The sequence below is a fragment of the Mustelus asterias genome, chromosome 12, assembly GCF_964213995.1.
Source record: "Mustelus asterias chromosome 12, sMusAst1.hap1.1, whole genome shotgun sequence".
NCBI lineage: Eukaryota > Metazoa > Chordata > Chondrichthyes > Carcharhiniformes > Triakidae > Mustelus > Mustelus asterias.
The window spans coordinates 88,634,920-88,661,876 of record NC_135812.1 but is presented as its reverse complement, the minus strand read 5'-3'; the positions used below and the strand labels follow the sequence as shown (position 1 = coordinate 88,661,876).

General features: G+C 38.8%; 1 protein-coding gene across 2 annotated transcripts in view; it reads left to right on the top strand.

Moving 5' to 3' along the window:
* Positions 1 to 26,957, top strand: part of slc38a10 (solute carrier family 38 member 10) — a 131,197-nt gene that overhangs the window by 26,984 nt on the left and 77,256 nt on the right. For both annotated transcript variants that reach the window (XM_078225574.1, XM_078225575.1), the window contains exons 6-11: positions 682 to 825; positions 4,739 to 4,863; positions 8,335 to 8,437; positions 10,430 to 10,615; positions 11,357 to 11,468; positions 22,799 to 22,905. In XM_078225574.1, the coding sequence (XP_078081700.1) occupies positions 682 to 825; positions 4,739 to 4,863; positions 8,335 to 8,437; positions 10,430 to 10,615; positions 11,357 to 11,468; positions 22,799 to 22,905 (777 nt within the window). The remainder of the gene's footprint in view (positions 1 to 681; positions 826 to 4,738; positions 4,864 to 8,334; positions 8,438 to 10,429; positions 10,616 to 11,356; positions 11,469 to 22,798; positions 22,906 to 26,957) is intronic.

Genomic DNA, 26,957 nt, shown 5'->3' with positions numbered 1-26,957 from the left:
GCAGAACACAAAATTTGATCTGTGCTGCATCCCTATTTTGTCATTTTGACATCAACACTTGTTGTGCTATAATTAAAGAACGCTAAAATCACACATGCAAATGAGCCACCAGATTTTTTTTTTTCATTCCACTATTTCCATTTTGGGGTCAAATGTCCGTCAAACTTCATTGAGTGCTTGTGAAGTCATTTGAGTCCCTCAGCAGAATGACGGGTTCCCTGATTCCTATTGAGTTCTTTTATTCCTTTGAATTTTGTGACAGTAATAATTTTCAGTGATGACCTTACAATGACCTCTCGGAGGCTGCCGTTATTATACTTTTGATGCTGCCTGTAACTGACAATATTATTGTTCTCCCTTTAGCAAATCTGATGAATTATTTTTTTATTTTAAGAAAAAAGCTGGTGAATGAAGAATAGAAAATTGCAATTTAATCTTGGGTTTCAAGTGACAACCATAAATCCATCAAGATTCATGTTGCTTGGTTCTGACCTTATTTGCACTCTCTGATTAAATTACAATATTATTTCTCCAGTGATTTATATTTTGATGTATATTGCATTTTTAGTTCCTGTGATCTATTTACAACTGGATTATACCGAGTAAGAAATTCACTTGTGCTGTGACCTGATGGGATTCTGACATTTGTTTGCTCTTTTTGCTGCCTTTTCTCTGTTTTAGGCAACGCAAGGATTCCGTGTGTTCTTGCTGTTTGCAGTCTCGGTATTTATTGTGCTGCCACTGAGTTTGCAAAGGAACATGATGGCCTCGATCCAGTCCTTCAGTGCCATGGCTCTAATATTCTACACTCTCTTCATGTTTGTAGTGAGTACCCTAATTTACATTCAGCTGTCTAATTTTCCGAAGTCTTTTAATTTCTCTTTTATCTCTGCTTGAATGTATGTACATGATTGTAAATAAGTGTTTTGAGTAAGTCTGGTAGTAATTGGAGCTTTGAACCTTCAAAGGCAGTACTATGTACTGTTGTAAAATTTATTATAAGTTGCATAAAGTAGGATGAAATTGAATTTGAAATTATTGAATGCATCTGTATATTTAAGAATGGATTGCATGTTTCTGTGTACAGGTATCATGTAAGATTTTATTTCCAGAATAAAGCTGGTTTAAATGGTTTTAATAGTGCTTTTGCTTCATTAACGACCCACTAAGATGCACATTGGAAAATGAAATTGAAATCAAATTGGTACCCATTAGCAAAATATAAAGTTTATAGTATTACTGTTGTGTTTGGGGAAAATACAAATCAAAAAATAATTCTGAAAGAACAAATGTAATTTTGTGTAAAATTAAGGCTTTGTGACCCTTTGTGATTTTCAAAAAAAACATTAATTATATTTTGGAAAACAGACTACAATGGAAATTACTTAAATGTTTCTGAGTAGTGACAATGATTTTTAAAAGATCGCTTTGTTTCCTGCCTGATGTTCTTCGAGCCATTTAATCTCCCAAAAAAGTTAGAAGAAATTTGCAGCAAAGTTTTAAGTGAAATAAAATGTGCAAAGTGCTAGCAATATGAATCTTGAAGAGAAAAGGTCAGTTCATGTATTGGGGTTTTATTTCAGATTTGCAGTTTTCCTTTTTAATTTTACTTTTGTTAATGGCATGCACCAAAATGTAAATAAAACACAACTTTGTTTAGTTTAATATTTAATTTTAATTTCTCATAGTGCTGCAGTAGCATATTCTATTTAGTAGGTGCAACATTTGTTGGATAATGTAGCCTTAAAGTGAATGTGTGTGTGTGAAGCTATCTCCTTTTACAGTTGTATTGTTGAAATGTGTAGAAATTTTCTTTTGGAATAGAGACAGAATTGAGGAACATGTTGCAGCTATTGCTGCAGTGGAACCTTTGTGATGCTTTATTATAAACATAGTAATAGCATTACACTGCTGTGTTCATCAACTACTCACTCGTATGGGAGTAATAAACTTGTATATGAGCTGATGCTTCTCTCAACCCCCAAATCAATACTGTCTGCGGGTGGTCATTTTGTATGATATTTGGCAGATAAGATCATGAGCTGCTTTAGTTTCCAATCCGGATTTGGTTGTTTTGTGAGAAGTTAATCTGAAGTACAATGATTACCGTACTTTGTTTTTAGTTTTATGAAAATACTATAAATGTTTTACTTTTGAAAGCAAAAGTAAATGGCCACATATGTACTTTAACTTTTGCTATGTAAGTTTTGACCTTATTTCTAATTCTGAGCAAAACACAAACAACTTGCTTGATTAAAATAATTTTAGATCCAGTTATAAACGTCACTTGTTTCCGTCGCTTCTTGCAAGATAGTAATGACCTCCAGGAGCGTGAGGTTTCATTTGAGTTGAAGTAGTGCTTAGAGGCTGTGTGGTACAAATAGGATGTAGATGAGGAACAAAAGGGAGGTTCAGAAGTTAAGGGAAGGCAACTCAAAGGAGTGACTGCACACATCAAGACTCCCAATGATAAATGGGATGGCTAGCCCATCGCGTGAGCAATAAGTAAATGCAAATTAAAAATATGATTTTGTGCTGCTTTCCTTTGATGCATTCGAAAGGTCGAACACCCTGAAGTACAATTGGTATGAGGTGATGATACAAAATATGCAGCATGACAATGGAGGAAAAGAGATGGAAGGATTGAAAAGCATGAGTGATCTTTTGATGAAGATGACCACTTGCATGCTAATATGAACTTTCAAAATGATTAGCTCACTTACAGTTTTGACCACCATTGCTATTCTCTGATCCAGGGCCACTTGTTGCTGACACTGCTTTGCTTTGCTGCTGACTTGTATGGATCACTGAGTTTCATCTGCAAGGTCACATCTAAGTAATGACAGAATTCTGGTAGAGCAAACCATGTCCTTTCATCTGATCCATCTAGATTAATGCTACACACCAAGAAGGGTCATTATTAGCCTCAGTGATTTGCAAGATAATTTATGAGCTTCCGCATAGTGCAAACTATAAAATGATTTCCTTAAAAATAACTGACCATGTAAAAGGATTGCTATGTTAATATTTAGAGTACAGATTCATTCAAAAAAATTAAAGATAGATTTGAACATCATCTGCTTTAGAATCATTAACTGTTTTGTGCACTGCAAACAACTAAATTTTAAAATATCAACAACCTTTGTTAACCGCAACAAGTGGAACCATTTTCAGCTAATTTAAATGCTGTGATTACGTTAGTATAAATGTTAATGAATGTAAAACTTTCATTTTCACTTTTATTTCATAAAGACCTTATTTAGTTTGGCCAAATGCATAGGAATTGTGAATGGAAATCCAAAAATGTTTTTTTTTCTTCTTCAGAGTGCCTTCAGGGTAATAACCATATGCATGACAAATTTAAAAAAAGAAATTCCCTTCTCATTTTCCTCTCCTCAAATTAGTCCCATAAATCTCAGTTGGGAGAGTTGGGATGCCTAGTCTGAGCACACCTCCAGAGCTGTGTTAAAGCTGCTACTTGGTGAATCGGCCCACTAGTGCCCTGAATGGTGCAGACTAGAATTCTCTTCGTGCTTTTTTTTCCTTTCTTGTGATTCCCCCTTACAACTCCTCCAAGGTGAAGAATCTGTGGGGAAACTTGTGGATATTGGATGGTGGATTTCACACCAGGGTATATCTACAAATTAATAGTTGCGTTTTTTAATTTTTTAACATTTTAAGATATTTTGTTATATGAATTTTGTATAATGAACGTCCAAGGATATTTCTTTCAGATTGATTTGCTTTGGAATTTATACCTATGCATCTTTTTCCTCAACCAAATAATTACTCCCCACCATAGTTGACAGGGACCCTCAGCCATGTCTTATCCATTTTCTGCTCTTCTACTGTCATTGCTTCCCCTCCCTGCAGGATTGGAATAGGATTCCCATTGTCCTTCCCTTCCACCCACCAGCCTCTACATTTAACTAATCATCCTTGACCATTGCCACCACATCCAGTGTGATGCCACCACCAAAGGCATTCTCCCCCCCCCCCCCCGCCCCCCCCCCCCCCGCCCCCCCAGCATTTTGAAGGGACTGTTAGTTCAACGGCACCCTGGTTCACATCTGATCCCCTGCCCATGGTATCTTCCCATGCAAGCACCAGAGATGTAATAACTGCCCTTCAGCCCCCTCTTTCCTTAGTGTCTAAGGCTACAAACACTCCAGGTGAAGTAGTGATTTATGTGTACTTCTTTCAACTTAGTATAGTATATTTGCTGCTCACAAGACAGTCTTCTCTTCATTGGGGAGATCTGATCGCTTTGCAGAACACCTCTGCTCAGTACGCAGGCATGATCCTGAGCTTCTGGTGGTGTGCCATTTTAATTACCCACCATGCTCTTATCTCTGTCCTTGGCCTGTTGTAGTGTTTGAAACAAGCGCAATGCAAGCTTGAGGCACAGCACCTCATTTTTCGATGAGGAACTTAAACTCAGTATTAAGTCAAGAAAGCAGTTAACAATTTCAGACCATAAGCTCTGTCCCCCTCCAATATTTTAATTTAGCATGTGCCGGCCTTAACCTTAATTTCATGTCTTTGCTTTTGAGCACTATTGTTCATCTGCCATTCACACCCACTCTGGACAAATCTTTTGTTTCTTGACTATAACCATTACCAATGCCTTTTCCTCTTCATACCATGCAGCTTTTGTTCCCCCCCAACCTTTCAGAGATAATGCTTAAGATGATTTACATATTAACCCTGTTAATTTTGGCACTCTCCCTCACCACAGGTTGTGCTATCTTCCTTCAAACATGGCCTCTTTAATGGTCAGTGGCTTAGCCGAGTCAGTTACATTCGCTGGGAAGGCATCTTTCAGTGCATTCCTATCTATGGCATGTCTTTTGCCTGCCAATCGTAAGTACCTGATTTATTTTTCTAAATTGCTTTGTGCTGTTGTGCAGTACTTTGTGCAGCAAGAACTTTTCACCCTTAAAGCTTACTTGTTGGAATTAATTAAAACTACGTGCAATCAAAAGGACAACAACTTGAATTTACAGTGTCCATTGCAGAAAAATGTCCCCAGATCTTCGCAGGCATTAAGAGGGGTGAACAAAGTTAATGGAGGATGGGTGGGGGGTTGGAAGCTTGTAGGGAGGGAACTCGGATCGTGGAACCTGGGCAGCTGAAGGCATGATCATCAATAGCGGGGCAAAGGGATGCACAACAGCTCATGGTTGGAAGAACAAGAATTCTGTGGGATGGTGGGACTTTAGGGCTGGAAGATGTTATAGAGATACTGAGGGATGAGGTGATATAGGGGTTTAAACATTAGGACAAAAAATTTAAATTGGAGGTATTGGAAGATCAGGATCCAATGTAGATCACGAAGGATGTTTAATGGATGAGTGGGACTTGGTATGAGGTAAGATGTGGGCAGCGGAATTGATTGTATCACCTTGATGCATTGTTTCTCTTAGGATCAGTACTTTTCAGTCTTTAGAACCTAATGTAGAAATGGACCAGTTCAGAGGAGGCGTTAATGAGGCTTCCTGTGTAGTACCAAATATCTGGGTAGAGGAGGGGACGGTAAGTTCAGTGACCCAGTTTTGCTAGCAATCTTAAAATTGTAGCTTTAACTATCACAAGAGAGAGTGATGCAAGTTGGTAAAATGACATTTCTGAGCAATTTACATCAACTGTTTACAGGAAGTAGACATGTGCCAGTTTTGTTTTGGTAATATCATTTTGGTACAATGGCTATATTATCTTGCCATTTGAATCAAATATGTTTTCATATTTTAGAGTATGGCCAATTTTCCTGGTACTGTTTGTAGTGTAATGTAACCCACTTCCTTTCCATTTGCAGTTATCCTCCATACAAAAGGCACATTCACCTTATAGCTTTTGAATTAACATTCTGCAGCAAGAATCGATCTCATGATTATATGAAAGTTGGGTTCAGTCATCGATGTAATTATTATATAAAGACTGAACTTAGTTTGTGATAGCACCAGTGTGATGCCACTTTCACGAGGGGCTGATAAATGCAATTTCATGCTATTACCTTGTGTTATACTCTCAACGTTACCCATCAGTTTGTGGTTGCAGTGCATCGTTGTGCCCAGATTGACCCACTACTACATCAAGTAACTAAAAGCCCTCCAGCTTATATTTATAACATTCTGCTTCAGTGAATGAAAATGGTAGATGTGAAACCTGCAGTAACTCTGGCAGCACTAAAAGAACTCTTTACTACCTTAAACTTTAGATATACACAAGACTAATTCTGTATCATATACGCAAATTACTTAAATATAAAAATACATTTTATTTCCTGTTTCTTGAAAAGCTAAAATTAAGCAATTTTTTGCCAAAAATATTAAGATAGATTTTTCTCATTTTCACTTATACTCCCTAACCTGTTAAATTACACTTCAAAATATTCCACTATCCACGGAGAATGATGTAGCAGAGTTGTATGTGTTTTCAGTGCATCACTGCTGATCTGGAAGGTGAACTTTAAGTTTGTGGAAAAAAAAATTCCAATTTATAGTTTGATATGCAATTACTTTTGTAACATATTCAAATCAATTCCAAAACACATTGCACCTTTTAAATTAATTTATATATTGTTACTAACCCTTCTCACTGACCACTTTTCCATAACGGTTGAAACTTATCCTTCTGACCCAGTGTCCTAACTGGATAGCATCTAAACTCATTAAGCATTGAGATCTAATATAATGCAAGATGACTTGATCATTAAAATAATTTATGCCATCAGATGTCTTGCATCTCTGAAATAATTTTATGAACATTGATTTACTTTGAACTGCTCTCAAAGTTCTGTAGGCAAACACACAGCTATTTTATGAACAGAATAATTTCATTATTAGTGCAATGAATGGTCACTTTTTTTTGAGAAACCTTAACAGCGAATCCTCTGGAGAAGCATAGAATCACAGACTGCAACTTCAGGATTTCTTTCTTGTTCCGCACATATGCGGGTTCCCAAAGTTGCCATCACTTTCAATGGAATAATGAAGGCAAATACTACCACAGAATCTGGACCAGTTGCTGAGAAATTTTAAATAATTTTCTCTTTTAAAAATTGTTTATCAATTTTTGTTTTTATTTCTTGGGGATGGCCGGTGCTGTATATTTTTAAAATCTAAACCAACTAAATTCACAATTGCAAACTTGGTTGCACTTCAGTTAAGCTCAGTTGCTCAGATATAAAAACTTCAGCTTCCTTGTATGATATGTATTTTCAATACTGTGATTAAAAACCATCACAATTGAGATTGTTCAAGCCATTGAAGCTTTTCAGCAACTTAACTCACTTAATTTGGTATCCAACTGCAAAGAATCATAGAATCCCTACAGTGCAGAAGGAGGCCATTCGGCCCAGCGAGTCTGCACCGACAATCCCACCCAGGCCCTATCGCCGGAACCCCTCATATATTTACCCCGCTAATCCCTCTAACCTACACATCCCGGGACACTAAGGGGCAATTTAGCATGGCCAATGCACCTAACCCACTTTGGACAGTGGGAGGAATCCGTAGCACCTGAAGGAAACCCACGCAGACATGGGGAGCACATGCAAACTCTGCACAGACAGTGACTCAAGCCGGGAATTGAACCCAGGTCTCTGGCACTGTGAGGCAGCAGTGCTAACCACTGTGTCACTGTGCTGCCCAAATTACCACATGTTGAAATCCTTGAAGACTTTTGTCTCAATTGCATTGCCAGGCAGGTTATTCCAAATGTTTATTGAACATTGGGTAAGGAAGTTCTTCCTAGTATTTGTTCAAGATTTAATTTCACTAACTTTGCTTTTGTATATTTTATTCTATTCTACCAGACTTTCAAACCATCTGTATTTACGAAATGCCATTTTTTGAGTTGACTTTCTTCCCAAGCTGTCGAGCTTGTTTTCCTCTTGTATTTTCTCATGACTGTCCCTTTGTGCTAGGTAACATTCTTGTTGATCTTTTCTGCACCCTCATCAAAGTGTGCATATCCTTTTTATAGTGTAGAATGAGACAAATTGTCACAATACATAGTGTTGTTACATCAGTGTATTATTAAACCTCAGTATAACCTTTAGACCTGTTGCCTCAATAATTGTGGGATTCACTATAGTTTAGATGTTCAAGTTGTTTTTAATTTTTTTTTCGGGTGATTTATTGTTCTGTGATGAAATTCGCCTGTGATATTCTTAAACAATTTCTTGGTTCTTGACGGGTAAAAATGTTACCAAGAATTTATATAGAAAAGTAGTATTAGTGGATTATTTGTGAATGAATCTTATTTTGTACATTGGGGATAATTCAATATGTTGCTTAAACTTACAAGTTTATTTTCACAATTTTCTCCTAGCCAAGTGCTGCCCACATACGACAGTTTGGATGAACCTTCTGTTAAACGAATGAGCACGATCTTCACATCCTCTCTGAATGTGGTTAATATGTTTTACATAACTGTAAGTCTCTGATTTATACTGCATATAACTCCATGCTGTAAACCTCTACAATGGCTTGTGAAAATTAATAGAAGCAACTTGAATTTGGAATGAATTGTAGAGCATGTTATGTATTACAATGTTTCAGATTGTTAAATCTTATAAGCAGTGGCAACGCTAGACTATTTAAAGTGAGAAAAAAACATTTTTGAATAAATAAAATTTAACTCAACACTTGGATAAGTTTGTCTAAATGTAATATTTCACTAGTGTGGCTCGAACAATATGTTCAGTAGATTTTTTTCTGGCAAACCAAAGAGTGAAGAAAATAACTTATTTAAAGTTTAGTTTGGATCTTAGCACTTTAGATCTAATGAAGGAAATCTTCACTCTACTTTCAATCGGTGGATGGACTAATTATGGGGCAATTAGAAAAAATTGACTTAGTCCTGTTGATGTGACAGGCCTAATGCCCGAGTCTTATTGAATAACGTTAGGTATTGAAGAAAATAAGTTCTAGGACTTTTATAATTCATTTTGTTGGGGAAAAAATTCTTTATTGCATCTTGGGAATGAGTTCAATTAGAAATTGGTATATAATTGTAGATTGTAGCAGATAAGTAATATGTGCATACAGCTCAGGTCAATACAGTCTCAACTAACACACACATACCTGTGCCTCTGTTTCCACAATAAGAAGTCTCAGAACACCAGGTTAAAGTCCAACAGGTTCATTTGATAGCAAAAGCCACTAGCTTTCGGAGTGCTTGCTGCCCCTTTGTCAGGTGAGACGAAGGGGCAGCTAGCGCTCCGAAAGCTAGTGGCTTTTGCTACCAAATAAACCTGTTGGACTTTAACTTGGTGTTGAGAGACGACTTACTGTGTTTACCTCAGTCCAACGCCGGCATTTCCACCTCTGTTTCCATGCCAACTTTTTTGAAAAGAGTTCAATTTTTTGCATAAAGTAGTTTTATTTTATACCTGTATGGGAAAAGTAAATCTGGAAGGATCTAATGAACATATAACAATATCAAAACCACTGAAGTAATTTAAACCTATATTGTTGAAGCTATGTATTTAAAATAAAATGTTCAATTTTAAACTATATTTAAACTTGACCAAAAAAATTTTGAATTTCTCCCAGGACTGACGTCATCTTGATATTTTCATACATACCTGTTTTATTGTAATAACCTTGAGCAGCATTGCTCTTAAATTAATCTAATTTTGGGAGCAGATTACTTCATTTTAGAGGTTACCTTTTACAGTATATACAGTGGTGAAAATGAACTGTTGTGTTCCATATGTTATACAAAAAAAGTGCACTTTTAAAAAAGTAAACATGGATGAGTGCAGGTCAAGCATCTTTTATCTGTAAATCCAAAAAACACACTTTTATGAACCTCATCGATCTTTACCGTGGCAAGTCCAGTTGTTTCTCTGCACTGTTTACCTTGTTTGTGTTTTATACGGTGAACATGTCAAAAAGAAACATATTCAGTGATACAACTTGCTTTTCTAATAATTATATTAATTTTTGACTATAACTAGCCGAGGCATGGGCTATTGTAATGTAAGTTTATACCTAGAAGAGTCAGTACAGACACAATGGCTGGAATTTTACCGGCACGCCCACCCCGGAATCGGGGAGGGCGAGGCTCGCAGAATGGCATTCTCCGTTGGCCTTGGGCGGGATCTTGCGAGCCTCGGACCGGCGAGGCAGTAAAATTGTGGTAAATGGCTCAAATGGTTTCTGTCTGCACCGTAATGATTCTTCAATTCTGTACCCGAAAAGACCTGAAATCTAACATTCAATCAGCCCCGAGAGTTTCAGATAAAAGATAGTCGACTTGTGCTTCTAAGACTACAATATTTTGCACTGGTTGCCTTATTTGGATTTCAAACTCGTAGATGAGGATAACGATGGATATTAAATTTAATTGCCAAATATTAAGGTAAAAGCAGCAGAATTGTAAAGTGTACTTAATCCCCATCAATATTATTATCCAACAGGTTGGTTCTTTTGGTTATATCGGTTACACTGATAACATTGCTGGGAATGTAATGATGAACTTTCCCTCCAACTTGGTGACAGAGATGATTCGTGTAGGATTTATGATGTCTGTTGCTGTGGGGTTCCCCATGATGATTCTTCCTTGCAGACAAGCTCTGAACACCTTTCTCTTTGAGCAGTTGCAAGTAAGTACACAGTATAAACATAGCACTTTTGAAAAATTAGTTACCTGTACATAGCAAGGATACGGTGGGGAAGAGATGGAGTAGGTTGATTTTAAATATGGCTATAATGTAAATATGTTCTAAAACTACTTAAAGCCCACTGTTTCATATCACAGTTTGTTCAAGTTTATTCCATAGCATTGATATTTGGGCTACGCTGTTTATGATGACTTTTCTGTAGGTTCAAAAGCAATCTGTCCCCAACCACGAATAATGATGAAAGCAAAATACAGTGGATGCTGGAATCGGCCACCAAAACAGAAGGGTCATCCTGACTCAAAACATTGGCTCTATTCTCTCTCCACAGATGCTGTCGAGACCAGCTGAGATTTTCCAGCATTTCATAAATGATTCCTGGTTAGCCAAGTGGATTGTTACATTATTCCACTGATTGGTGTGAAGGCAGAACTTAACCAAAAAAAAGTATAAAGTTGAAAGAGAAGTATAATCAAGTACACCAGTATCACACTATCGTTATTATTTCAAAACACCTTTTGTGTTGAGAAATTTCCAACAGTATGTCGCTCCACCTTGTGGACTCGATCTTGTTAGGAAGGTGAAATCTCTTGCAGATATTATGCTGATGCCAACTACAGACTCAAGTCAGCAAGAAAAGTTCGGTAGGATGAACAGAACTATGCGTTTACTTTTGAAGGGTATTGAATACTTCGCCAATTTTCTTTCTCCCCTATTTGATTTCAGCAGAAAGATGGTACGTTTGCTGCAGGAGGGTATATGCCACCTTTGCGGTTTAAGCTGATTACCGCTGGCATTGTGTTTGGCACCATGTTGGGTGGAATTCTGATCCCTAACGGTAAGATGGCTTCACTTGGCTTGGCCCTGCATTTATTGAATTTTACTTTATTTGCATGTGCAGAAATATTGTGGTTGGAGAAGAAAAGCATAATCTGATCACTGCCCTCAGTGGCAGGGCATACTTTCCCAGCTGTCCCTTTCCTGACCACTTGAATATGAAAAGTGTTTAGAAGAGCTGGCAAAGTGGTTTTCAGCAGTTTCATCAACAGTTACTTCATTCTGAATATTGCTGCAAGATACTAATTTTGTAGTACCAGGATACGGTAATGTGCATCTTTGTCTTTGACATAGTTTTTTTTCCCCATAGTTGCATATTTTGTGAGGGATGGATTTTTCCGTATGGCTTCCAGAAAGCGTATGAACCAAAAATCAGTATCTTTAGTTGAGCTTAATGCAGATCGTATGGGAAATTTGAACAGCAATAGGCCCGTGAGCTTGTTTCGCCTTTCAGTGAGATTCTGGCTGATCTGCAGTCCCACTCCATATACTTGCCTTTACCCCCATATCTCTTAATATCTTTGGTGAACAAAAGTTTGTCAATATCAGTTTTTACATTTAACAGCAACAGCACTTGCAGCCTTTTTGTGTGTTATGGATGAAGCCTCATCATAAACGTGCAGTTTAAGGGGTCTTGATTTTGTTTGATAATGAGCCTTAAATTACAAACGAGTGCCTAAACAGACTTTTTCTTTTAACTTTGCAATGGCTGGAATGTGCCCTTGGGCAAAATTATTTATTTTGATAGCATTTTAAATAGATGGCCACTTTCGACAAACTTGTTACATTATGCACGCTTATACATGGTCAGAACTGAAATGCAACTTTTATTATTGTGATGAACAAAATGAAATACAATCAAAAGTCACCTAGGTATTTTCATGACCACTATCAGGACCATGTGAAAGGTGTTTCCTCAGTGAACTGTGAGCTAAGAATTTGTGTGTAAATTTTTGCGAGTGATTCCATTGCAAAATAACCAACAAAGCTTTAGTCTTAAGGTAAAGGATTGCTTATTGCAAAGCTACTGCTGTAAGTAACTTAAGTAAAAGTGTTAGTTACTAACTGAATACATACAAAGATTAAATGCAGGCAAGGATAAAATATACTTATAAAGGTAAAATTCAGTTCTGCCCTGTAAGATTTTGTTGCAGGCCGTAGTTTGCAATTATGCAATTGTTGGTTGCCTGGAGTGAAGGATTGAAATTGAAGTGTTGTGTTCCATAGCTGCAATGGCTTCTACAGTTGATTAGTTAGTGTTTGCCTTTTTGAGTGGACTCAGCAGGTCAAACAGATTTTGGGAGAGAGAGAATCCTTGTTCCTCACTAGTTCTGTGAGTATGGCACTTCAGAATTGCTCAGATTTCTGGATACTTTCCTCTATGTTCTCCCTTGAGAATCTCTCTGATGTGTCTCAGAATTCTTCCTGGGGATTCTGCACACATCGCGTACTCAACCTGTCTTTATCACAGCCAAAGCAAAACAGCTGCTATGTTAATTTTAAATGACCCATTGTTCTACCAAGCAAAGAAGTTAATTATGTTGAGATCCTGGAATTCCTGTCCTGTCCTGTTCTCTCAAAAGCTAAGGATCTTTGTGGCTTGAGAAGATTTAGTGGACAGCCCTGGAGGAGTCTTGCATTTTAATGGCTGATCAGCCCAGGAGATGATCATCTGAAGAGGTTTGAACAGACACAGAACGATGCCAAGATGTCTATCCATACCTTCACTTTTAAACTCAATTTGAATCTTTGAATCCAAATATGTGCCTTTAAAGCAGCTGTCCTTAAAATCTACAATATGATTATACATTTGTGGCAACCACTTTAATGTTAATAAACAATCCAAAGCCGTCTTTCCACTTTATACACAATTTAAAAATAAATGCAGTGATGCCCTTTAGCTGGGTTGTCTTCACTTCAGTAATTGTGAATATTGTTTTGTAATTAGCTTAAATTCGTGTTTTGTAAGTGCCTATTCTCATGACCAGGTGACATTTCTGTATTAATAGCTTGTGAATATAGAACCATAGGATCAGTGCAGAAGGAGACCATTCAGCCCATTGAGTCTGCACCGACGCTCAGAGCACCAGGCCTATCTGCGTAATCCTGTACATTTACCATTGCTAACCCACACATCTTTGGACTGTGGGAGGAAATCTGGAATCTAGAGGAAACCCACATAGACACAGAGAACGTGTAAATTCCACACAGTTGCCCAAGGCCAGAATCGAACCGGGATCCCTGATGTCATGATGCAGCAGTGCTAATCACTGTGCCACCATGCTGTCCCTAATAATTGAAAACATTATCACAGCCCCTTCTTTACTGACACTGATGCCTAATTTTCCAATGCTCTTAATGTATTGCGCTCTGTCTGATGGCTAAAGAACTTGTTAGGCTGAGTCAGTATAGGAATCTACCAGTCTCCAGCTTTGATGCAAACTGTGTGGTAGACGTGAAGAACAGGTTTGATGGCCATCCTACTCTGTGTGGTCTGTAACCAAGGATGAGACCTTAATTTTGCAACCTAGCAAGATGGACTTTGTGTTGATTACATTTGATGATAGTGTGAGTGGAAAAACTGTAAGGTGTTTGTGTGATTACCAAAAAGACAACTATGATTTTAAAAATAGATGGGAGTCATGATGTGGAGATGCCGGCGTTGGACTGGGGTGAACACAGTAAGAGTTTTAACAACACCAGGTTAAAGTCCAACAGGTTTATTTGGTAGCAAACACCATTAGCTTTCGGAGCGCTGCTCCTTCGTCAGATGGAGTGGAAATGTGCTCTCAAACAGGGCACAGAGACACAAAAATCAAGTTACAGAATACTGATTAGAATGCGAATCCCTACAACCAGCCAGATCTTAAAGATACAGACAATGTGGGTGGAGGGAGCATTAAGCACAGGTTAAAGAGATGTGTATTGTCTCCAGACAGGACAGCCTGCAAGTCCAGGAGGCAAGCTGTGGGGGTTACTGATAATTATCACATTCGATTCGCATTCTAATCAGTATTCTGTAACTTGATTTTTGTGTCTCTGTGCCCTGTTTGAGAGCACATTTCCACTCCATCTGACGAAGGAGCAGCGCTCCGAAAGCTAATGGTGTTTGCTACCAAATAAACCTGTTGGACTTTAACGTGGTGTTGTTAAAACTCTTACTGTGTTTAAAAATAGAAGCAGATTTATGTAGGCTCTTAATTTCATTATTCTATACCCTGCTTGTAGACTGAGATTTACAGTTTTCTGATTGTCACTTGTTTGACTTCCAAACTAGTGTAGTGCAGTATTTAGTTCAAGTACTTTCATACCAATAATTCCTTTCTTTTAAGAGTCTTTTACTCTGAAGTTTAAAAAAAAGCTTATTTATTAGTCACAAGTAAGCTTACATTAACACCGCAGTGAAGCTACTGTGAAAATCCCCTAGTCACCACACTCCGGCACTGACTCTGGCTTTTTCCAATAGTTATGTAACCATTAAAATCAGCAATTTCATGATGACATGAAAGCAAAATACATTGGATACTGGAAATATAAACCAAAAACTATTGGAAATACTCACATCTGGCAGTGACTAGAGAAACAGAATTGATGTTTCGGGTCGATGGCCTTTGATTACAGTATTCCAATGAACGGTCAATGTTACTTGTAAATTAAAGCAGCTTCGCAAGGTAGTAGGAAAATGATATTGTAAAAATTTGTTTTGATTTATTATTGTCACATGTATTAACATACAGTGAAAAGTATTGTTTCTTGCGTGCTATACAGACAAAACATACCGTTCATAGAGAAGGAAATGAGAGAGTGCAGAATGTAGTGTTACAGTCATAGCTCGGGTGTAGAGAAAGATCAAAATGCAAGGTAAGTCCATTCAAATGTCTGACAGCAGCAGGGAAGAAGTTGTTCTTGAGTCGGTTGGTATGTGACCTCAGACTTTTGTATCTTTTTCCCGAAGGAAGAAGGTGGGAGAGAGTGTCCAGGGTGCGTGGAGTCCTTTAATTATGCTGGCTGCTTTGTCGAGGCAGCGGGAAGGGTAGACAGAGTCGATGGATGGGAGGCTGGTTTGCATGATGGCTTGGGCTACATTCACGACCTTTTGCAGTTCCTTGCGGTCTTGGGCAGAGCAGGAGCCATACCAAGCTGTGATACAACCAGAAAGAATGCTTTCTATGGTGCATCTGTAAAAGTTGGTGAGAGTTGTAGCACATGCCAAATTTCCTTAGTCTTCTGAGGAAGTAGAGGCGTTGGTGAGCTTTCTTAACTATAGTATCAGCACAGGGGGACTAGGACAGGTTATTGGTGATCTAAACACCTAAAAACTTGAAGCTCTCAACCCTTTCTACTTCGTCCCCATTGATGTAGACAGGAGCATGTTCTCCTTTACGCTTCCTGAAGTCAATGACAATCTCCTTCGTTTTGTTGACATTGAGGGAGAGATTATTGTTGCCACACCAGTTCACCAGATTCTCTATCTCATTCCTGTACTCTGTCTCATGTGAGCATTGCAAATATTATACAGTTGTTCAAAAAAGGGGTACAAGAAAAAAGTCAGCAACTGCAGGTCAGTTGGTTTGACTTTTGTGGTAGGGAAACCTTTGGAAACTATAGTTCAGAGCAAAATCACTAGTCATTTAGATAAGCGTAGGACAATTGAGGAAAGTCAGCATAGATTCATTAAAGGACAATCATGTTTAATTAACTTGCTGGAGTTTTTTTAAGGAGTTAACGGCAAAGGTTGATGATGTGGTATATATGGAGATTCAAAAGGCACAGTACCACACAACAGACCTGTGAGCAAAGTGTTAGCTCATGGAATGAAAGGATGAGTAGGCACTTGGGTAAGAAATTGGCTGAGTGACAGAAAACAGTAGTGATAAATGATTTTCATATTGGAGGAAGGTTTGTAGTGGAGCTCTCCAGGGGTCTTCCTGCTTTAAATTGTGTTCAGGGCATGATTTCAAAATTTGCAGATGATACAAAAATTGGCAATGTCAACTGTGAAGAAGTTTTCACAGTTAATTTTGAACTTCAAAGCGACATGAGTGGATTGGGCAGATAAGTGGCAGATGAAGTTCAATGCAGAGAACAAGTTATTCATTTTGGCATGAAAAATATGGAGAGACAGCACAAAATGAAAGCAGAAACTCTAAAGGAGGTGCAGGAATATGGGGACCTCAGTGTATATGTACATAAGTCATTGAAAGTGCAAGGCATATTGAGAGGGAGTTAATAAAACGTAGTACTTTGGGCTTTAAAGGGGCATTGAGTACAAGAGTAAGGAGGTTATGTTGGACTTGCATAAGACACTAGTTAGGCCTCACCTGCAGTACTGAGTTCAGTTCTTGGCATCCTACTTAAGGAAGCATATGCAGACTTTGAAGAGAGTACAGAGGAGATTCGCAAGAGTGATTCCAGGGATAAAGAACTGTAGATATGAGGGTATATTGGTGAGGTTCCCCTTGGAGTAAAGAAGGCTGAAGGGAGACTTGATAGACCCTGAGCATATAGATGGTAAAAAGCCAGAAACACTTGCCTCTCGAGTACATAAAGAACTAGAGAACACCGATTCAAAATAATTGGCAAGAGGAGTAGAAGTGATGTGAGGAAACATTTTTTCACCCACAGGGTGGTTGAAGTCTGAAACAAACTTCCTGAGGGGGTGGTGGAGGTAGATTTGATCGAGGTATTCAGAAGGGAATTGGATTGCTACCTGGAAAGAAAGTGCAAGGTTATGGAGATAAGGCAGCACTGTAGGACTAGATAGAATGCTCTTTCAGGGAGCGAGTGCAGACTGAACGGGCTGAAAGGCCTTTTCTGCACTGTAAAGATTCTGTGATTCTGGTGTTTGAGGTTCTATTTTACCTTGTTTGTAGTGTCATGCCTGGCTGCATTAAATGTGAGAACAAACACACCAATTCCACTCATGGAAGAGGCACGTATAACTTAACATTGACACTGGTGAATTATGTGGTCATCTTCGCTTGAAGAATAAACATTGTATTGGACAACTAAATATAGACAACAACAAACTTCTGGCCAGAGTTCAAAACTGTGATTCAATCACTTCATGGCACTGGCATTTTTAAACTGCTGAGCCATTGTCCTTGTGATGTTTATGATGTTGTTAGAACAATTTATTGCGGACTTCTTCAACAACTTGCATTTATATAATGCCTTTAACATTGAAAGTCCAGGGAATGCCAAAGCAAGATTTTTTTCTTTTCTTTTCACACACATTTCATGACACACTTGTTAAAATGTGACAAAAAGTAGCAGAAAACATTATAAAACAATGGAAAAATGAATATATGTTAAAAGTTTGTAGCACAAGCTTGTGTTTTTCTGCAGCATTATATCCTGTTAAATAATTCAGCCCAGGGGTTATACTGTTTATTGTTCCAGTTATGTTCTTCAAATTTAGGAGCTACTGAACTGTTGTCTGGTAATGAATTCCCTGACATTTATTATTCTGTGTATGTAACTGGGCATGTGTCTGTGAACATATGAAAGATAAAGGACAGGAACACACCAGCTGGTCCATGCAGTCCACCCCATGCAGACTTAATGCCCTAACCATCATGATTTACAATGCTCACTTTCACCAGTATTCATGTGACCTGGGAGAAGCTAATAAGATGCAAAAGGTAAATTTAGGGAGGAAAAAAATCAATACAATTACTTTCTGCCTACATTTGGCAATTAAAGCTAGTCAGCAGAGCACATTGACCTTAATTTATGATGCTTATTATTCCACTTGTATGTCATGATCTCTGCACCAACCAAGAGTTGGTCCAGCCCTATTTTGAAATCTACATCTTGTTCCACAGGTCCACTGTCCTTTGGGGAGAAGAACGAGCACCTCGTATCTAATCTACTTCTGCAACTTAAATGCATAAACCTAGTTCTTCCTGACCTACCTCATCATCATTATTTATATGAACACATTAATTATTTCTGGCACCTTTAGCAGCATTCTTCCTAACCCCCACTTAACATCCCTACCAGAGCCAATGCGTTTCTGAACTAAGACTTGGTATTTAGAACTTACCTGAGAAACTATGCTATTTTAAACCAAAACGCACTGCTGAAAGATGAGGAGAGATAATATTTTAAATCTCTTTCCTGGATAGGAGATCATTCCATTTAGGCCTAACAATAACAGATAAAAACTGGTCATTTTAGGTCTCTGTCATGAAAATTACAATTTGCAGTGATTATTTATGACACTAATTTCTCATGTCTGTTAAGAATGCTTGAAGAGCTTCCCCAGGATGGTCATAACGCTCTCACTTTTTCCAATGAATCGCTGTGTGCATTCATTTTTCATAGTGACTCACTGCAAATGCTCTGGAACTCTCAGTAATGATTCAATGTGATGTTCATATTTCTCAGAATTCACTTCAATGTGTACCAATTTCTCATCATGCCCATGTCTCCCTTTCCGCAGTTACTCCCTTTTTACTTCTCGGATTCACTCCTCAATTTGTCAGAACGTTTCTTTCTCCTGAAGACCCCTGTGATTTGCCTGCTTTGCCCATAATGTTCTTATCACATTTACTTGATGTGATGCCCTCCTTTCCTGTAACACCTATCCTGTAATGTCTGTGACTGAGTGTGATAGCCTTGTTTTCCAACTGAAATCCATCATGGTACCAGTTTTTCATAATCTTGCAATAGTACATTTGTTTCTCCCAGAGGCTTGGTACAATAATATAGATTCTGCCATCAACTTGCTGTTGCTACAGCTCTCTTATTTCTTTGTAATTTTCCAGATCATTCTTATTCCTTGTAGGGATCTGCTGCGACAGTTATTTCTCTCAGGGATTCATTGATGCAAGAGATGCTCTTGTTTCACATAATGACCTATAAACATTGACTTGTGACCTCAATAAATTCAAGACTTCATTAAGTTGTACCTAAACCGAAAGGCGATTTCCTCATAGAATTTTAATTTATCAAGTTCATGACAAAATTTTTAGTTTGTGAACATGTTTAACAATGCAACCTAAAGGTTGCAGTATATTTGCACTGCTGCAAAATTCACCTTTTTAAAGTATGTATTGGAAATAGTAGGAATGGATTTTGTACCTGTAAATGTGTTACAAGCACACATTTTGTACTCTGTCTCTATTTGCTTTAGAACAGTAACATGACAAGCCCACCCACTTAAGATTTTGGCCACCTCGCAACCACTTTGGAAGGTTCTAATAATCACAGAAACCCTACAGTGCAGAAAAAGGCCATTTGGCTGATCGTGTCTGCACTGACACTCTGACAGAGCATCCAACCCAGACCCTATCTCTGTAACCCCATGTATTTACCCTGCTAATCCCCCTAATCTACACATCTTGAGACACAAAGGGACAATTTAGCATGGCCAATCCACCTAACCTGCACATCTTTGGGAGGAAACTGGGGCACCTGAAGGAAACCCACGCAGACACTGGGAGAATGTGCAAATTCCCACAGACAGCCACCCAAGGCCAGAATTGATTCCGGGTCTCTGGCGCTGAGACAGCAACACTAACCACTCTGCCAACATGCCGCTCTAATATAAAATAATATAAATATATTTTAAGTTCATTTTGTTGCAAATGCAGGATAATCTCTCCAAAATATATTGGAACAAAAATAACAGTCATTTTCTGGTGGTTTTGTTCTGACTATTTGGGAAGAGCAAAGGGTCCAGGAGAATGTTCCAATCTGTAGGTAAGCTTAAAACAGTGATTGATCAGCATTTATCTAGTGTGCAGAGAAATAGTTACCCGATGACCTTGGAATGTGCCTATAAGGAATTACCCGCATTTTGTGCCCACTTACGGTAATTGATATTTGTGGGCCTTAAGGGAAGGGCAGAATGCATACAATGCCATCTCAGCAGAATGATGCATTGTCTTGTACATCACAAGGCTGTTGTTTCCTATGAAATTGGTATTCCCTGCCTTATTCGCAATGTCTTATGCAATCTACTAATATATTTTACATTAGATTAAATGGCAAAACTGCTAACCTCGCGCAAATTGTTGCAACGATGCACAGAACTTGGATAGGTTTTATTACCTACATCAGAGTAATGTTTAACCACTTTGATTCCTAGCTCTGCATAACTGTTGAGTGACACTATAAGTTTTACGTTCACATGGGCAAATGTTGAAGAAACAGTAACAGAATTAGTCAGTGGTGGAAGCTGGCTGCTGCAGTGATTTAAAAATCTGTGTACTGGGTTTGAATTCATCCTTTACTTAGAGCTGCACAGATTAATCCTTGTCCCACTTTTGCATACTGTTCCTTCGTGACATCAACGACAGACGTGAGGTCAACTTCTGCATCTTTAAAATGGGACTTGCTCTAACTCTCCATGATCTCTGTCTCTCCTTCAGTGTCTCTGTGCTATCGGTTTGTGTGTTTTCCAACCATTCTTGGGTAAATAACAATTCCCTGCAGTTAAACATTTGGAAGATGAGAGTCTTCACCTCTATCTCCTATCACAAACTCTGTACGTTTGCCTTGTCTCAGACTGAAATAGTCTGTTTACATGCTCTCTGTGGTCGATTCAATTGCAAGTTGTAGTTCCAACCCCATAACCTCCAACACAAAAGTCGCCAATTTCAACTTCCATAACAGAGCTTGCCTTTGCCCCACCTCTCCCCAACTGTTGTTGAAACCTTCATCCATGTCGTTGTCACATCAGGACTTGACTGTTCTAATGCTGGACCCCATGCTTCACCCTCTGTAAATGTCAGCTATACCAAAACTGTTTTTACTGACTGATGGCTCCAATTTGTAAATTTTCAACTCCTCCATCTCTTCACACTTTCTTTTCAGCAACCTTAAAATAGTAATAGTTGTCACCGTCTAATGAAACTGTTATATTTCTCTGCTGGTTGTAAGGGCCCTACATTGAATCAACTTAGAAGCAGCTGTCCAGCCAGCAGAGATCCACAACTCAACTGGTTGGCACAAGTTGACATTCATGCTCAAGAATGATGTGAGAATAGATGATTTGGGAATAAGATGTGTCACCTTTGTGTAGTGGGCAGTGCTCTTGCTCAGTGGCTGTTAAGACACAGATATGTCAATCTAGAAAGGGAGTGCAGTCTGCAAGTGGCAGTGGTCGTGCCATGCCACAGTGTGTTTTAATACTGACATGAACATTAAATGTTTCATGACGCCTCTTATCTTGAGAAAAAAATGCAGTGGAGAAAAGTGGCAATTCTAATGCCCCAAGTCCAAATGACTCGTCTTTCTAAACTCATTACACACAACTTGCAGAAGACAGAAATTGTTTAAAGTGGCAGTAAATCAATAATACAGCTGAATAAAGTTTTTGTGGGAGTGGAGGACTTTGATCTTTTTCATCACAAGTTACAAAGTAGAGTAGTTTGATAATTTGATATACCTACCCAGATGGTCCACCTCGATATATTTGTGACCATGTGAGTTTTTGTTTCGCAATTCTTAATGATTCAGTATATATTGATGACATTTTCCTGTTGTGCATGTGAAAGTCAATGGAAGAGTTATATTGATGGCAGGAACGGTTAGTGGAAGATGCATGACAATTTCAGGAAAGCCATTTAGTGTTATTGAATGCTTGGATTCAGATGAACTTCCTACGAGTTTAATGTGATTAGCAACAAACTAAGTAATTGATCAATTGCCTCATTCATGGGCAAACCGATACTAACATGGTAAGGGTACAATGTAGATAAAGTTGATATACTTCCCATTTAAAATAAGGTTACTGATTTAAAAAAAAAAATTTTGTTTAGCTTATTGGCAGGACAATTTGTATATCAGTCAAGAGGGGAGAACAATCACGATTGTGGACAACGATACATTTGGGGCGGCACGGTAGCACAGTGGTTAGCACTGCTGCTTCACAGCTCCAGGGACCTGGGTTCGATTCCCGGCTTGGGTTACTGTCTGTGTGGAGTTTGCACATTCTCCTCGTGTTTGCATGGGTTTCCTCCAGGTGCTCCGGTTTCCTCCCACAGTCCAAAGATGTGTGGGTTAGGTTGATTGGCCATGCTAAAAATTGCCCTTGGTGTCCTGAGATGCGTAGGTTGGAGGGATTAGTGGGTAAATATGTAGGAATATGGGGGTAGGGCCTGGGTGGGATTGTGGTCAGTGCAGACATGATGGGCAGAATGGCCTCTTTCTGTACTGTAGGGTTTCTATGATTTGCAGTTCAGAATATTAAATACTTATTTCAGTAATAGTATCTATGAATTCAAAAGGGCAAGCCTTATTTGTAATTGCACTTGTGTGTTAGACCAGAAAGGATGATCCATTTTTATATTCTAACACTTCTTCTTCTTCCTTTGTCAGTGGAAACGATCCTTGGATTGACCGGTGCCACCATGGGAAGTCTGATCTGTTTTGTTTGCCCAGCGCTTATCTACAGGAAAATCCAGAAGAATGGTTTCACTTCACAGGTTAGTTTCCTAATCTGCAAAAGAAGCGGGAAGCCTTTATACTTCTGCCCTCCAAATTCCAATTATAAAGATAACTTTTGCCTCACTTTCACACACTAATTTTGTAATTCCCTAAATCTCTATTTTCCTTTCTGAGGGCAGTGGTGGGGAGGGAATGTTAAAATATCCTAATACTATACTAGAGGGGTTGTAGATTTTGCATGCATCCACATTATTGTGAAGTTTTCACTTTGACTGCTACTTCTGTCCTTTTAGAGAATATCAATAAAATATAAGGTACATGGATATTTATACAGCAGAACTCATCCCCCTTAATTCTGTACTCCCGGCTGGTGCTAGAAAATTCAATTTGAAAAATAAAATCTCACTTACATCCTGAATAATACCAGGATGTTTTGCTCCCTGTCTGAATTCCCACTCTATGGCCTCCACATGCCTTCAGACTTCAATCCTTCTAAACAGCAGGTATTTCACTTCTTCCTTTTCCAACTGTTCCTACAAAAGATGCCTTAAAATTTTATGTTTAAAATCCATTACCTCTAGTTCAGGTTAGTTTCTGACAAGTAAAGGATTTTTGTCAATAGAAATACAGTATTGCATATAGTAAATCACTGATTTCCCGATCAGATGAAAGTTTTGTGTGATCTATCTCAGTGGGGCAGCTAAGCTAGTTTTTCTCTTAGTCAACTAAGTCATGCAGTGTTCCCTTGTGACAAAGAGGAAATTGAAGGTTTGTCCCTTCTCTCCAAATATGTCCTTCTGTTGGCTTATCATGGAGTGGTATTTCAGCTGTCAATCACCTGCCCTGTTTCGCTGAAGGAGATGAGATGAGGAACACCTGGAGATAAAAGTAGTTTGAAATAGAAGAAGTGCTGTGCAATTTTATTATTAGTAGAGCTATGTAAGCCTTATGGTAGTTGCCATAGGCAATTCTAGTCAAAATGACAAAATGGCAATGAAAGATAACTGGTCTTATTATTTCATTTGCTATAGCTTGAATTACATCAGTGTCATTCTAGATTTATACGTACATAATTTTTCTGGTTTAATTGTCCTAAGGCAATTGCAACCAGAAATTCTCTCTAAGCAGCTATTTTGGTTGTCCCAAATGATGCAGCTGCAGTGCCATGAGGACTGAATTTCACTGACAGCTTTTAAAATAAACACATGCATTTAATCGTATGACAGTAAAAAAAAGTCTTGACGTTTAAATTATCAAATCGAGCTGAGAAAAGAGAATGAACCCTAGAATGTTAATTTACTCTATAATTATTTCTCCCTCTCCTTTTTGGGGTAGGGTTTGCAGTACTTAAAATTAAGTTCAACACTCTTAAAAGTGGAGCAATAAAATGGAAATTATTGGAACAGTTGACTGAGATAGAAGTTGATGTGTAGTATCTAATAACATTCTCCAGTTGTCCTCAATGGCTGAAAATCTTGCCTAATGTTGATTTGTGGTTAGTGTTGCAACTTTGCTCATTTTCTCTGTAAATTGTGTCCTGCTCCATCTTTTTCCTCTTGCATTTCTTTTTACGTAAGTAATATAGTATTCCAATGCAGATTTTGCTTAACATATTACAAAGGCTTACTTAGTTTCTTGTAGACATAAAGCCACATGATGCCTTATGTTACCCTTTGTTCTAATTAAGCTGAAACATGTTTAAAAATGTTGAAGGAATTGCTTTCTTGATGTTTGCGGCCAAACCAACCAATGGATAATAAAAGCACATTATTTTTTAAAAAATGTCCCATGTTAGTGTGTTGATGTGGGAATGCATTTTATAAATAGAACAAAATAAGAAAAGACTGTCTTTGATCTAGTCACTTAAACTTTATTTAGACTGTACAATTCATAGTAAGCCAGCTGGCTATATTTTCTTCGTGGCCGGATCTTTGCAAGCATGTAAGAAGTTTAAATTAAAGACATTTTTTTGTTTTTTTTCTAAGAGAAGAATGATTTAATTGCCTGGTCAACAGGTTTGCAGTGACAGATGGCACAGGGAGGAGGGTAGTGCACACAACTTGGAACATTGATCAGGAATTCCTTCTTGTAGACTAACCCATTCTCTGTCCAAGGTGATGAGATGCAAATTCACTAAAGCCTTTACTATACCACTGTTTATGAAATTATGTTGTCGTTCAATTAAGGGACATATTTGTATTCCACTGCCCTCTTGAACTGGCTTCAACATATTTTGTTGCTAACTCTTTCATCTTTTAGCTGTGTGATTCTCCAAATTGTTAGTAAGCTTATGCAATGACAAAATGTGGCATATAAACAAGAAAAGTCAAAGTTAAATCTGTCTTTCCTGAGTCAGCTGATTTCGGGGACCGAGGCAACAGTTCTAGGCCTCTAGTTTTTAGATAGGAGGACAATTTGCCATGTTTTCTGATTGGGATCCAGTGTCCCTCTGGGTAACTGGTGAAGAAAGGTGTGAGATTTGGTTATGAAATTCACACATTCAAATAGTTTGTTAACATCATTGCCAAAGTCCATGCATCTACAGTGGATATTTGGCAGTATAGTAGAGGATGATTCTGGAACCACAGTGCAACAAGGAGAGGTGGAGAGAAAATTGGAAGTAGTAGGGAACAAAGAAAGCAGGAACCTGCATTAATACAATGCCTTTGCATGTTTTGCTTTTGAAGTGCAGTTATTTGGTAGAAAAGTGTGACAGCTAACTTGCACACAGCAAGATCCCACAAATAGCAGATAATTAATGTGTGGTGGTGTTGGTTGAGGGGTAGATGATGGGCCGGACACTGACAGAATCTCCTACTTCTATAATCCATCTGAGCTGTCAAGTGTTATATTGGTTTATAAGTAACAGTAGCCTTGTGGAATTTTCATGGATGGAATTTTCCCGTCCCACCCACCACAGGAATCGTAGCGGGCGGGGGGCCGACCATGCAAAGGTCCATTGACCTTGGGTGGGATTTTCCAGTCTGGGATGAGGGCGGCTCGAAAATCCTGCCCCATGAGTTGCAGTTGTATGTGACCAGTTAAGTTGAATTTGTGGACCAGCACCACAATGTTGCTGGATTACTTGAAAAAAAACTCAACTGGCTTACCACTGCCCCTCTAGAGAAGGAACATGCCATCCCTGTCTGGTGTTTATTTTACACATTTATGGGATGTGGGTGTCTCTGGCTAGGCCAGCGTTTATTGCTCATCCCAAATTGCCCTCGAGAAAGTGGTAGTGAGCTGCTGCCTTGAGCCACTGCGGTCTAAATGGTGTAGGTACTCAATGTTGTTTGGGGAGATTCTGTACTTGACTCTTAATATCAATGGGGAAATTGGCAATGAACAATTAAAACAGTCTTGCTAATGGCACCCATATCCAAAGAACAAATCTATCAAAGTCTAGTGTTAATTCAAAAGGTGGCACTTCAGAAAATGTAATCTTCCATTGGTACTGTACAAAAGTGTCAGGCCAAATTATATGTTCCCTTCCTGTAGTGGATTTAAAAATCAAAACCAGCTGAACAAAATTAAAATTTAATAAATTACAACTTAAACTAATTGTATTATTGAAATTTATTATGGCCCGATTCTCCCAAAAGTGCTGAATTGGTGGGAGAACTGTTCTAAATCCCGACTGTTCTGTCAGTTCAACTTCTCACCTGAATCTCCACACCCTGTGCACTGAAGAGGTCCCAGTCGGGAATCTCATTAAAAACCCAGGGGGGGTGGGGCCTATTCGCGCTGGAGTTTGACAGTTCTGGAGCTCTGCGCATGCGCAGTGGCCCCAAACTGTCAACCTCCTGTTTGCTGGCCAGCCCGATTGCTGGCCAGTCTGGGACCACCGCAGTGCTGCCCCTCCAGCCTCCCCACGCCCCCACTCTCCACAGCCCGATTGCAGCTCCCACAGCAATTCCCAGACCAGCCCTGAACCCCTCCCACCCCCATCCCATCCGGAGTGCCCTGATATCCAGGCACCACCCCCTCACCCCAGCAGACCACTGTGCCCTCCAGCCCGCCCCAATCGCTGCCCTTCCTTCCTCCATCCCAGAAGGATCCCAATGCAGTGGCAGCGGGGTCCCACCCCCTT